The sequence below is a fragment of the Ranitomeya variabilis genome, chromosome 7 (assembly GCF_051348905.1).
Source record: "Ranitomeya variabilis isolate aRanVar5 chromosome 7, aRanVar5.hap1, whole genome shotgun sequence".
NCBI lineage: Eukaryota > Metazoa > Chordata > Amphibia > Anura > Dendrobatidae > Ranitomeya > Ranitomeya variabilis.
The window spans coordinates 9,454,623-9,468,923 of NC_135238.1; the positions used below are offsets into that span (position 1 = coordinate 9,454,623).

The window sequence follows — 14,301 nt, forward strand, 5'->3', positions numbered from 1 at the left end:
ACTGCTCCTATGTACAAGAATATAACTACTATAATACTGCTCCTATGTACAAGAATATAACTACTATAATACTGCCTCCTATGTACAAGAATATAACTACTATAATACTGCCCCTATGTACAAGAATATAACTACTATAATACTGCTCCTATGTACAAGAATATAACTACTATAATACTGCCTCCTATGTTCAAGAATATAACTACTATAATACTGCTCCTATGTACAAGAATATAACTACTATAATACTGCTCCTATGTACAAGAATATAACTACTATAATACTGCTCCTATGTACAAGAATATAACTACTATAATACTGCCTCCTATGTACAAGAATATAACTACTATAATACTGCCCCTATGTACAAGAATATAACTACTATAATACTGCCCCTATGTACGGAATATAACTACTATAATACTGCCTCCTATGTACAAGAATATAACTACTATAATACTGCCCCTATGTACAAGAATATAACTACTATAATACTGCCCCTATATACAAGAATATAACTACTATAATACTGCCCCTATGTACAAGAATATAACTACTATAATACTGCTCCCTATATACAAGAATATAACTACTATAATACTGCCCCCTATGTACAAGAATATAACTACTATAATACTGCTCCCTATATACAAGAATATAAGTACTATAATACTGCTCCTATGTACAGAATATAACTACTATAATACTGCCCCTATATACAAGAATATAACTACTATAATACTGCCCCTATGTACAAGAATATAACTACTATAATACTGCTCCCTATATACAAGAATATAACTACTATAATACTGCCCCTATGTACGAGAATATAACTACTATAATACTGCTCCCTATATACAAGAATATAACTACTATAATACTGCTCCTATGTACAAGAATATAACTACTATAATACTGCCCCCTATCTACAAGAATATAACTACTATAATACTGCTCCTATGTACAAGAATATAACTACTATAATACTGCCTCCTATGTACAAGAATATAACTACTATAATACTGCCGCTATGTACAAGAATATAACTACTATAATACTGCTCCTATGTACAAGAATATAACTACTATAATACTGCCTCCTATGTACAAGAATATAACTACTATAATACTGCCCCTATGTACAAGAATATAACTACTATAATACTGCCCCTATGTACGGAATATAACTACTATAATACTGCCTCCTATGTACAAGAATATAATTACTATAATACTGCCCCTATGTACAAGAATATAACTACTATAATACTGCCCCTATGTACAAGAATATAACTACTATAATACTGCTCCTATGTACAAGAATATAACTACTATAATACTGCCCCTATGTACAAGAATATAACTACTATAATACTGCCCCTATATACAAGAATATAACTACTATAATACTGCCCCTATGTACAAGAATATAACTACTATAATACTGCTCCCTATATACAAGAATATAACTACTATAATACTGCCCCCATGTACAAGAATATAACTACTATAATACTGCTCCTATGTACAAGAATATAACTACTATAATACTGCCCCTATGTACAAGAATATAACTACTATAATACTGCCCCTATGTACAAGAATATAACTACTATAATACTGCCCCTATGTATGGAATATAACTACTATAATACTGCCTCCTATGTACAAGAATATAATTACTATAATACTGCCCCTATGTACAAGAATATAACTACTATAATACTGCCCCTATATACAAGAATATAACTACTATAATACTGCCCCTATGTACAAGAATATAACTACTATAATACTGCTCCCTATATACAAGAATATAACTACTATAATACTGCCCCCATGTACAAGAATATAACTACTATAATACTGCTCCTATGTACAAGAATATAACTACTATAATACTGCCCCTATGTACAAGAATATAACTACTATAATACTGCCCCTATGTACAAGAATATAACTACTATAATACTGCTCCTATGTACAAGAATATAACTACTATAATACTGCCCCTATGTACAAGAATATAACTACTATAATACTGTCCCTATGTACAAGAATATAACTACTATAATACTGCTCCTATGTACAAGAATATAACTACTATAATACTGCCCCTATGTACAAGAATATAACTACTATAATACTGCTCCTATGTACAAGAATATAACTACTATAATACTGCCCCTATGTACAAGAATATAACTACTATAATACCGCCCCTATGTACAAGAATATAACTACTATAATACCGCCCCTATGTACAAGAATATAACTGCTATAATACCGCCCCTATGTACAAGAATATAACTACTATAATACCGCCCCTATGTACAAGAATATAACTACTATAATACTGCCTCCTATGTACAAGAATATAACTACTATAATACTGCTTCCTATGTACAAGAATATAACTACTATAATACTGCCCCTATGTACAAGATTATAACTACTATAATGCCGCCCCTATGTACAAGAATATAACTAATATAATACTGCCCCTATGTACAAGAATATAACTACTATAATACTGCTCCTATGTACAAGAATATAACTACTATAATACTGCCCCTATGTACAAGAATATAATTACAGTACTATAATACTGCCCCTATGTACAAGAATATAACTACTATAATGCCGCCCCTATGTACAAGAATATAACTACTATAATACTGCCCCTATGTACAAGAATATAACTACTATAATACTGCCCCTATGTACAAGAATATAACTACTATAATACTGCCCCTATGTACAAGAATATAACTACTATAATACTGCCCCTATGTACAAGAATATAACTAATATAATGCTGCTCCTATGTACAAGAATATAACTACTATAATACTGCTCCTATGTACAAGAATATAACTACTATAATACTGCCCCCTATCTACAAGAATATAACTACTATAATACTGCTCCTATGTACAAGAATATAACTACTATAATACTGCCCCTATGTACAAGAATATAACTACTATAATACTGCCCACTATGTACAAGAATATAACTACTATAATACTGCTCCTATGTACAAGAATATAACTACTATAATACTGCTCCCATGTACAAGAATATAACTACTATAATACTGCTCCTATGTACAAGAATATAACTACTATAATACTGCTCCTATGTACAAGAATATAACTACTATAATACTGCTCCTATGTACAAGAATATAACTACTATAATACTGCCTCCTATGTACAAGAATATAACTACTATAATACTGCCCCTATGTACAAGAATATAACTACTATAATACTGCTCCTATGTACAAGAATATAACTACTATAATACTGCCTCCTATGTACAAGAATATAACTACTATAATACTGCTCCTATGTACAAGAATATAACTACTATAATACTGCTCCTATGTACAAGAATATAACTACTATAATACTGCTCCTATGTACAAGAATATAACTACTATAATACTGCCTCCTATGTACAAGAATATAACTACTATAATACTGCCCCTATGTACAAGAATATAACTACTATAATACTGCCCCTATGTACGGAATATAACTACTATAATACTGCCTCCTATGTACAAGAATATAACTACTATAATACTGCCCCTATGTACAAGAATATAACTACTATAATACTGCCCCTATATACAAGAATATAACTACTATAATACTGCCCCTATGTACAAGAATATAACTACTATAATACTGCTCCCTATATACAAGAATATAACTACTATAATACTGCCCCCTATGTACAAGAATATAACTACTATAATACTGCTCCCTATATACAAGAATATAAGTACTATAATACTGCTCCTATGTACAGAATATAACTACTATAATACTGCCCCTATATACAAGAATATAACTACTATAATACTGCCCCTATGTACAAGAATATAACTACTATAATACTGCTCCCTATATACAAGAATATAACTACTATAATACTGCCCCTATGTACGAGAATATAACTACTATAATACTGCTCCCTATATACAAGAATATAACTACTATAATACTGCCCCCTATCTACAAGAATATAACTACTATAATACTGCTCCTATGTACAAGAATATAACTACTATAATACTGCCTCCTATGTACAAGAATATAACTACTATAATACTGCCGCTATGTACAAGAATATAACTACTATAATACTGCTCCTATGTACAAGAATATAACTACTATAATACTGCCTCCTATGTACAAGAATATAACTACTATAATACTGCCCCTATGTACAAGAATATAACTACTATAATACTGCCCCTATGTACGGAATATAACTACTATAATACTGCCTCCTATGTACAAGAATATAATTACTATAATACTGCCCCTATGTACAAGAATATAACTACTATAATACTGCCCCTATGTACAAGAATATAACTACTATAATACTGCTCCTATGTACAAGAATATAACTACTATAATACTGCCCCTATGTACAAGAATATAACTACTATAATACTGCCCCTATATACAAGCATATAACTACTATAATACTGCCCCTATGTACAAGAATATAACTACTATAATACTGCTCCCTATATACAAGAATATAACTACTATAATACTGCCCCCATGTACAAGAATATAACTACTATAATACTGCTCCTATGTACAAGAATATAACTACTATAATACTGCCCCTATGTACAAGAATATAACTACTATAATACTGCCCCTATGTACAAGAATATAACTACTATAATACTGCCCCTATGTATGGAATATAACTACTATAATACTGCCTCCTATGTACAAGAATATAATTACTATAATACTGCCCCTATGTACAAGAATATAACTACTATAATACTGCCCCTATATACAAGAATATAACTACTATAATACTGCCCCTATGTACAAGAATATAACTACTATAATACTGCTCCCTATATACAAGAATATAACTACTATAATACTGCCCCCATGTACAAGAATATAACTACTATAATACTGCTCCTATGTACAAGAATATAACTACTATAATACTGCCCCTATGTACAAGAATATAACTACTATAATACTGCCCCTATGTACAAGAATATAACTACTATAATACTGCTCCTATGTACAAGAATATAACTACTATAATACTGCCCCTATGTACAAGAATATAACTACTATAATACTGTCCCTATGTACAAGAATATAACTACTATAATACTGCTCCTATGTACAAGAATATAACTACTATAATACTGCCCCTATGTACAAGAATATAACTACTATAATACTGCTCCTATGTACAAGAATATAACTACTATAATACTGCTGCTATGTACAAGAATATAACTACTATAATACCGCCCCTATGTACAAGAATATAACTACTATAATACCGCCCCTATGTACAAGAATATAACTGCTATAATACCGCCCCTATGTACAAGAATATAACTACTATAATACCGCCCCTATGTACAAGAATATAACTACTATAATACTGCCTCCTATGTACAAGAATATAACTACTATAATACTGCCTCCTATGTACAAGAATATAACTACTATAATACTGCCCCTATGTACAAGAATATAACTACTATAATACTGCCCCTATGTACGGAATATAACTACTATAATACTGCCTCCTATGTACAAGAATATAATTACTATAAAACTGCCCCTATGTACAAGAATATAACTACTATAATACTGCCCCTATATACAAGAATATAACTACTATAATACTGCCCCTATGTACAAGAATATAACTACTATAATACTGCTCCCTATATACAAGAATATAACTACTATAATACTGCTCCTATGTACAAGAATATAACTACTATAATACTGCTCCTATGTACAAGAATATAACTACTATAATACTGCCCCCATGTACAAGAATATAACTACTATAATACTGCTCCTATGTACAAGAATATAACTACTATAATACTGCCCCTATGTACAAGAATATAACTACTATAATACTGCCCCCATGTACAAGAATATAACTACTATAATACTGCTCCTATGTACAAGAATATAACTACTATAATACTGCCCCTATGTACAAGAATATAACTACTATAATACTGCCCCTATGTACAAGAATATAACTACTATAATACTGATCCTATGTACAAGAATATAACTACTATAATACTGCCCCTATGTACAAGAATATAACTACTATAATACTGTCCCTATGTACAAGAATATAACTACTATAATACTGCTCCTATGTACAAGAATATAACTACTATAATACTGCCCCTATGTACAAGAATATAACTACTATAATACTGCTCCTATGTACAAGAATATAACTACTATAATACTGCTGCTATGTACAAGAATATAACTACTATAATACCGCCCCTATGTACAAGAATATAACTACTATAATACCGCCCCTATGTACAAGAATATAACTGCTATAATACCGCCCCTATGTACAAGAATATAACTACTATAATACCGCCCCTATGTACAAGAATATAACTACTATAATACTGCCTCCTATGTACAAGAATATAACTACTATAATACTGCCTCCTATGTACAAGAATATAACTACTATAATACTGCCCCTATGTACAAGAATATAACTACTATAATACTGCCCCTATGTACGGAATATAACTACTATAATACTGCCTCCTATGTACAAGAATATAATTACTATAAAACTGCCCCTATGTACAAGAATATAACTACTATAATACTGCCCCTATATACAAGAATATAACTACTATAATACTGCCCCTATGTACAAGAATATAACTACTATAATACTGCTCCCTATATACAAGAATATAACTACTATAATACTGCTCCTATGTACAAGAATATAACTACTATAATACTGCTCCTATGTACAAGAATATAACTACTATAATACTGCCCCCATGTACAAGAATATAACTACTATAATACTGCTCCTATGTACAAGAATATAACTACTATAATACTGCCCCCATGTACAAGAATATAACTACTATAATACTGCCCCTATGTACAAGAATATAACTACTATAATACTGCCCCTATGTACGGAATATAACTACTATAATACTGCCCCTATGTACAATAATATAACTACTATAATACTGCCCCTATGTACAAGAATATAATTACTATAATACTGCCCCTATGTACAAGAATATAACTACTATAATACTGCTCCCTATATACAAGAATATAACTACTATAATACTGCCCCCATGTACAAGAATATAACTACTATAATACTGCTCCTATGTACAGGAATATAACTACTATAATACTGCTCCTATGTACAATAATATAACTACTATAATACTGCTCCTATGTACAATAATATAACTACTATAATACTGCTCCCTATGTACAAGAATATAACTACTATAATACTGCCCCTATGTACAAGAATATAACTACTATAATACTGCCCCTATGTACAAGAATATAACTACTATAATACTGCTCCTATGTACAATAATATAACTACTATAATACTGCTCCTATGTACAATAATATAACTACTATAATACTGCTCCCTATGTACAAGAATATAACTACTATAATACTGCCCCTATGTACAAGAATATAACTACTATAATACCGCCCCTATGTACAAGAATATAACTACTATAATACTGCTCCTATGTACAAGAATATAACTACTATAATACTGCTCCTATGTACAATAATATAACTACTATAATACTGCTCCTATGTACAATAATATAACTACTATAATACTGCTCCCTATGTACAAGAATATAACTACTATAATACTGCCCCTATGTACAAGAATATAACTACTATAATACCGCCCCTATGTACAAGAATATAACTACTATAATACTGCTCCTATGTACAAGAATATAACTACTATAATACTGCCCCTATGTACAAGAATATAACTACTATAATACTGCCCCTATGTACAAGAATATAACTACTATAATACTGCTCCCTATGTACAAGAATATAACTACTATAATACTGCCCCTATGTACAAGAATATAACTACTATAATACCGCCCCTATGTATACATCTTCAGAGTCCCTTGCTCCTGTGGGTGACGGTGTCAGAGCTCTGACTTTCGGGGACACTACACTGAGCGCAGTGTTTTGTGATGACGGTGCTTTTCCAGTATCGTGCGGATTATTATACTGCATGTACATTATATTACCGTATTTCCGGCCTCCAGATCTGACACATGAGTCACATTGTGCAGCTCCACATATGTAGGAAAATACATGTCACAGCCTCATCTTGGAGGGAGAATTTCTCCGGATTTTCCTCCTGTGCCCGTAGACACTCGCCAGGTTATTGTGCATGGTGTGAATGTTGTCGGAGATCGCCCGTCTATTGCCTGAAAATGCTCCAGCTCCAGCAATGACCACCAGGTGGCGACACGTAGATGAGGCATTGTATGCCCCCCCGGTCATATCCCCCCATGTGACCGTTCTGTAGACGTGAATGGTCGGCAGCTCGGTGACAGGCGATCGCTCCTGTGTCCGCAGGGACGGAGAACGTGCTGAGGGTCTGCGAGGAGGAAGGGATCCAGTACCTGCTCTACACCAGCAGCATGGAGGTCGTGGGGCCCAATTTACACAAGGATCCCTTCTATAGGTAATGTGTGTGCTGTCTATTGTTCCCTGTTATCAGCCATTTCAGACCTGTTCTAAGCCTCCCACATTGGGGTTGCTGTCCTTTAAGAAGCTTCTCTGCCGGTTGCAGGGGTAACGAGGACACGGTATACACCGTCTACCACAACCAGCCGTACCCGCTGAGCAAGTCCAAGGCCGAGAAGCTGGTGCTGGAGGCCAACGGGAGGAAGGTAACGCCCTGAGCGGCCCGCAGGGGTCAGCACTGTGCGCGTGGTGTGTGATATCATGGCGGGTGGATAACTTACGTTGTGCGCACAGATAAAAGGCGGGAAGACCCTCTACACCTGCGCGCTGCGCCCCACTGGGATCTACGGCGAGGGCCACGAGCTCATGAGGCAGTTCTACCAGCAGGGGCTGAAGAAGGGCCGGCGGGTGTTCAGAGCCATCCCGTCATCCACAGAACACGGACGCGTCTATGTCGGTGAGAACATCCCACCCAGAGCTGCATTCATAGTTCTGCTGCAGGACGTTACACCACGTCCTCTCATCTCCCTGTCCTCCTGCAGGTAACGTGGCCTGGATGCATCTCCTGGCGGCCCGCCAGCTGCAGGAATGCCCCTCAGCCCTGGGCGGCCAGGTGTACTTCTGCTACGACCACTCTCCGTATAAGAGCTACGAGGACTTCAATATGGAGTTCCTGTCGTCCTGCGGGTTCCGGATGGTCGGTTCGCGCCCGCTGGTGCCGTATTTCCTCCTCTACTTGTTGGCGCTGCTGAATTCTGTTCTGCAATGGCTCCTCCACCCGTTCTGTACCTACGCCCCGATACTGAACTCCTACACCCTGGCGGTGGCCAGCACCACGTTCACCGTGCAGACAGACAAGGCGGAGCGGCACTTCGGCTACCAGCCACTGTTCAGCTGGGAGGAGAGCAAGCGGCGTACGGTGGCCTGGGTGAGGAGCTTCGAGGTCGGGGAAAAGAGCAAATGACCCCGACAATGGGGGGGCACCGGTCACTGTACAGTACAGATAATGGGGCTCCGGTCACTGTACAGTACAGATAATGGGGCTCCGGTCACTGTACAGTACAGATAATGGGGCACCGGTCACTGTACAGTACAGATAATGGGGCACCGGTCACTGTACAGTACAGATAATGGGGCACCGGTCACTGTACAGTACAGATAATGGGGCACCGGTCAGTGAACAGTACAGATAATGGGGCACCGGTCACTGTACAGTACAGATAATGGGGCACCGGTCACTGTACAGTACAGATAATGGGGCACCGGACACTATACAGTACAGATAATGGGCACCGGTCACTGTACAGTACAGATAATGGGCACCGGTCACTATACAGTACAGATAATGGGGCACCGGTCACTGTACAGTACAGATAATGGGGCACCGGTCACTGTACAGTACAGATAATGGGGCACCGGACACTATACAGTACAGATAATGGGCACTGGTCACTGTACAGTACAGAAAATGGGCACCGGTCACTATACAGTACAGATAATGGGGCACCGGTCACTGTACAGTACAGATAATGGGGCACCGGTCACTGTACAGTACAGATAATGGGGCACCGGTCACTATACAGTACAGATAATGGGGCACCGGTCACTATACAGTACAGATAATGGGCACCGGTCACTGTACAGTACAGATAATGGGGCACCGGTCACTGTACAGTACAGATAATGGGGCACCGGTCACTATACAGTACAGATAATGGGGCACCGGTCACTTTACAGTACAGATAATGGGGCACCGGACACTATACAGTACAGATAATGGGGCACCGGTCACTGTACAGTACAGATAATGGGCACCGGTCACTTTACAGTACAGATAATGGGGCACCGGTCACTTTACAGTACAGATAATGGGGCACCGGTCACTTTACAGTACAGATAATGGGGCACCGGTCACTGTACAGTACAGATAATGGGGCACCGGTCCCTGTACAGTACAGATAATGGGGCACCGGTCACTACAGCCTGCACATTGCAGTACCACTCACAATCTCTAGGTGGAGATCTTTCTGGCGTGATTTACTTCCTCACTCACCACCTACAGGCTGGGATCGTTACTACAGCGGCTGAATCAGAAATATCCAATGTTCTCATAATAATATAAAAATAGATGAGAAATCCTCCTCTGCAGCCGGGTAATCAGCGGTGTCTGAGCGACGGCCCATATATATGTTTCCATTTATCTATATATTCTATATCACTGCCATTCTAACCAGCAGAGAACATTTTATTTAAGGGCACAGAAAACTTGAGTCGGCCAGGACCCATCCTGTGTACAATCCTATATGTAACCAAGCTGAATACTGATGGGTGTAATACAGACCCTGGATCCTCTGGAGAGGGAGACACCCTGGCCAATAGAGGGGGCTGCAAAAAATGAGCTGTGGGAACCTAATAACAGATGGGACGTGAAAGGTGAAGAGGCCAAGTCGTTTACAAAGAGTGTTTGACGTGTTTCTAAGGATCAAAGTGAATATCTTGCCTAGTCTGCCATTTTTCTGATACAGAGCTCCAGATCATCTGCTTAGATATAATAAGATCCTGTCAGCAGCCACCACTAGGGGGAGCTCCCTGTATACAGAGATACATTAGATCCTGTCTGCAGCCACCACTAGGGGGAGCTCCCTGTATACAGAGATACATGGTAAGATCCTGTCTGCAGCCACCACTAGGGGGAGCTCCCTGTATACAGATATACATGATAAGATCCTGTCTGCAGCCACCACTAGGGGGAGCTTCCTGTATACAGAGATACATGATAAGATCCTGTCTGCAGCCACCACTAGGGGGAGCTCCCTGTATACAGATATACATGATAAGATCCTGTCTGCAGTCACCACTAGGGGGAGCTCCCTGTATACAGAGATACATGATAAGATCCTGTCTGCAGTCACCACTAGGGGGAGCTCCCTGTATACAGAGATACATGATAAGATTCTGTCTGCAGCCACCACTAGGGGGAGCTCCCTGTATACAGAGATACATGATAAGATCCTGTCTGCAGCCACCACTAGGGGGAGCTTCCTGTATACAGAGATACATGATAAGATCCTGTCTGCAGCCACCACTAGGGGGAGCTCCCTGTATACAGAGATACATGATAAGATCCTGTCTGCAGCCACCACTAGGGGAGCTCCCTGTATACAGAGATACATGATAAGATCCTGTCTGCAGTCACCACTAGGGGGAGCTCCCTGTATACAGATATACATGATAAGGTCCTGTCTGTAGTCACCACTAGGGGGAGCTCCCTGTATACAGAGATACATGATAAGATCCTGTCTGCAGCCACCACTAGGGGGAGCTCCCTGTATACAGAGATACATGATAAGATCCTGTCTGCAGCCACCACTAGGGGGAGCTCCCTGTATACAGAGCTACATGATAAGATCCTGTCTGCAGCCACCACTAGGGGGAGCTCTCTGTATACAGATACATGATAAGATCCTGTCTGCAGCCACCACTAGGGGGAGCTCCCTGTATACAGAGATATATAAGATCCTGTCTGCAGCCACCACTAGGGGGAGCTCCCTGTATACAGATACATGATAAGATCCTGTCTGCAGCCACCACTAGGGGGAGCTCCCTGTATACAGAGATACATGATAAGATCCTGTCTGCAGCCACCACTAGGGGGAGCTCCCTGTATACAGAGATACATGATAAGATCCTGTTTGCAGCCACCAGTAGGGGGAGCTCCCTGTATACAGAGATACATGATAAGATCCTGTCTGCAGCCACCACTAGGGGGAGCTCCCTGTATACAGAGATACATGATAAGATCCTGTTTGCAGCCACCAGTAGGGGGAGCTCCCTGTATACAGAGATACATGATAAGATCCTGTCTGCAGCCACCACTAGGGGGAGCTCCCTGTATACAGATACATAAGATCCTGTCTGCAGCCACCACTAGGGGGAGCTCCCTGTATACAGAGATACATGATAAGATCCTGTCTGCGGCCACCACTAGGGGGAGCTCCCTGTATACAGAGATACATGATAAGATCCTGTCTGCAGCCACCACTAGGGGGAGCTCCCTTTATATAGAGATACATGATAAAATCCTGCCTGCAGCCACCACTAGGGGGAGCTCCCTGTATACAGAGATACATGATACGATCCTGTCTGCAGTCACCACTAGGGGGAGCTCCCTGTATACAGAGATATATAAGATCCTGTCTGCAGCCACCACTAGGGGGAGCTCCCTGTATACAGATACATGATAAGATCCTGTCTGCAGCCACCACTAGGGGGAGCTCCCTGTATATAGAGATACATGATAAGATCCTGTCTGCAGTCACCACTAGGGGGAGCTCCCTGTATACAGAGATACATGAGAAGATCCTGTCTGCAGCCACCACTAGGGGGAGCTCCCAATATACAGAGATACATGATAAGATCCTGTCTGCAGTCACCACTAGGGGGAGCTCCCTGTATACAGAGATACATGATAAGATCCTGTCTGCAGCCACCACTAGGGGGAGCTCCCTGTATACAGTGATACATGATAAGATCCTGTCTGCAGCCACCACTAGGGGGAGCTCCCTGTATATAGAGTTACATGATAAAATCCTGTCTGCAGTCACCACTAGGGGGAGCTCACTGTATACAGAGACACATGATAAGATCCTGTCTGCGGCCACCACTAGGGGGAGCTCCCTGTATACAGAGATACATGATAAGATCCTATCTGCAGCCACCACTAGGGGGAGCTCCCTGTATACAGAGATATATGATAACATCCTGTCTGCGGCCACCACTAGGGGGAGCTCCCTGTATACAGAGATACATGATAAGATCCTGTCTGCAGTCACCACTAGGGGGAGCTCCCTGTATAGAGATACATGATAAGATCCTGCCTGCAGCCACCACTAGGGGGAGCTCCCTGTATACAGAAATACATGATTGTCTGCAGCCACTAGGGGGAGCTCCCTGTATACAGAGATACATGAATGTCTGCAGTCACCTGTGTCTGCTGTGTGAGTTGGGGGGGCTTGATAAGTGACCGCAGTGGAAGGACCCTCACACGTGTTTACATATGCACCTCTATTCTGCAGTCACATGTTGTGAAACTGCGGTAAATCATTTTTGCTGCTATTCTTTCAAAATCTCCATAAATCCAGAACGGTTTTACCGTGATTTAGCAAAGTGTGAACAGAACCTCATAATTTACCAATAAAAATGCAATAATTTATGTTAATTTATTACATTGTCATATTGATTATAGTACAATAAATTGTAGCAATTTGCGCTGTTTTGTGCTGTGTGGCCGCGCGGAGCCTCTGGACGGAGGAGCAGCGATCTGCCGCAGACCTTTCTTCATACCGTCATGCAGGGTTTTCTCGGGGTGATGGTGCCATCTTGTGGTCATTGTGTAAAATTGATACTAAGAACACTCATGGAGATAGGTGCCCTCCAGGAATTTTCCTGACCTCCCCTTCTACACCCATAGACATTAATATGGAGTCGTCGCTCTGCAGATATAATGTCTCCTGCTAATTTTAGAAGGATTTCTACAAGATTTCGGAGACCTCTGTGGGGATTCTTCCTTCAGAATAGCTTGTGAGGTCGGACCCTGATGTAGGGGGAGGCCGCGCTCATGATCTCCATTACAGGGTGGAGTTGGGGTCCGGGCTCTGTGCCCATGATCTCCCCCCATGACTCTATGGACCTTTGGCACTGGGCACAGTCAT

The 14,301-nt window shown here is 39.5% G+C and overlaps 1 protein-coding gene across 1 annotated transcript in view; it reads left to right on the forward strand.

Annotated features, from left to right (window-relative positions):
* Positions 1-13,855, forward strand: part of HSD3B7 (hydroxy-delta-5-steroid dehydrogenase, 3 beta- and steroid delta-isomerase 7) — a 39,364-nt gene extending 25,509 nt beyond the window's left edge. Inside the window, exons 4-7 of the mRNA XM_077273880.1 lie at positions 8,480-8,588; positions 8,697-8,796; positions 8,885-9,047; positions 9,133-13,855. Coding sequence (XP_077129995.1) covers positions 8,480-8,588; positions 8,697-8,796; positions 8,885-9,047; positions 9,133-9,554 — 794 coding nt within the window. The 3' untranslated portion in view covers positions 9,555-13,855. The remainder of the gene's footprint in view (positions 1-8,479; positions 8,589-8,696; positions 8,797-8,884; positions 9,048-9,132) is intronic.
* The last annotated feature ends 446 nt before the right edge of the window (positions 13,856-14,301 follow it).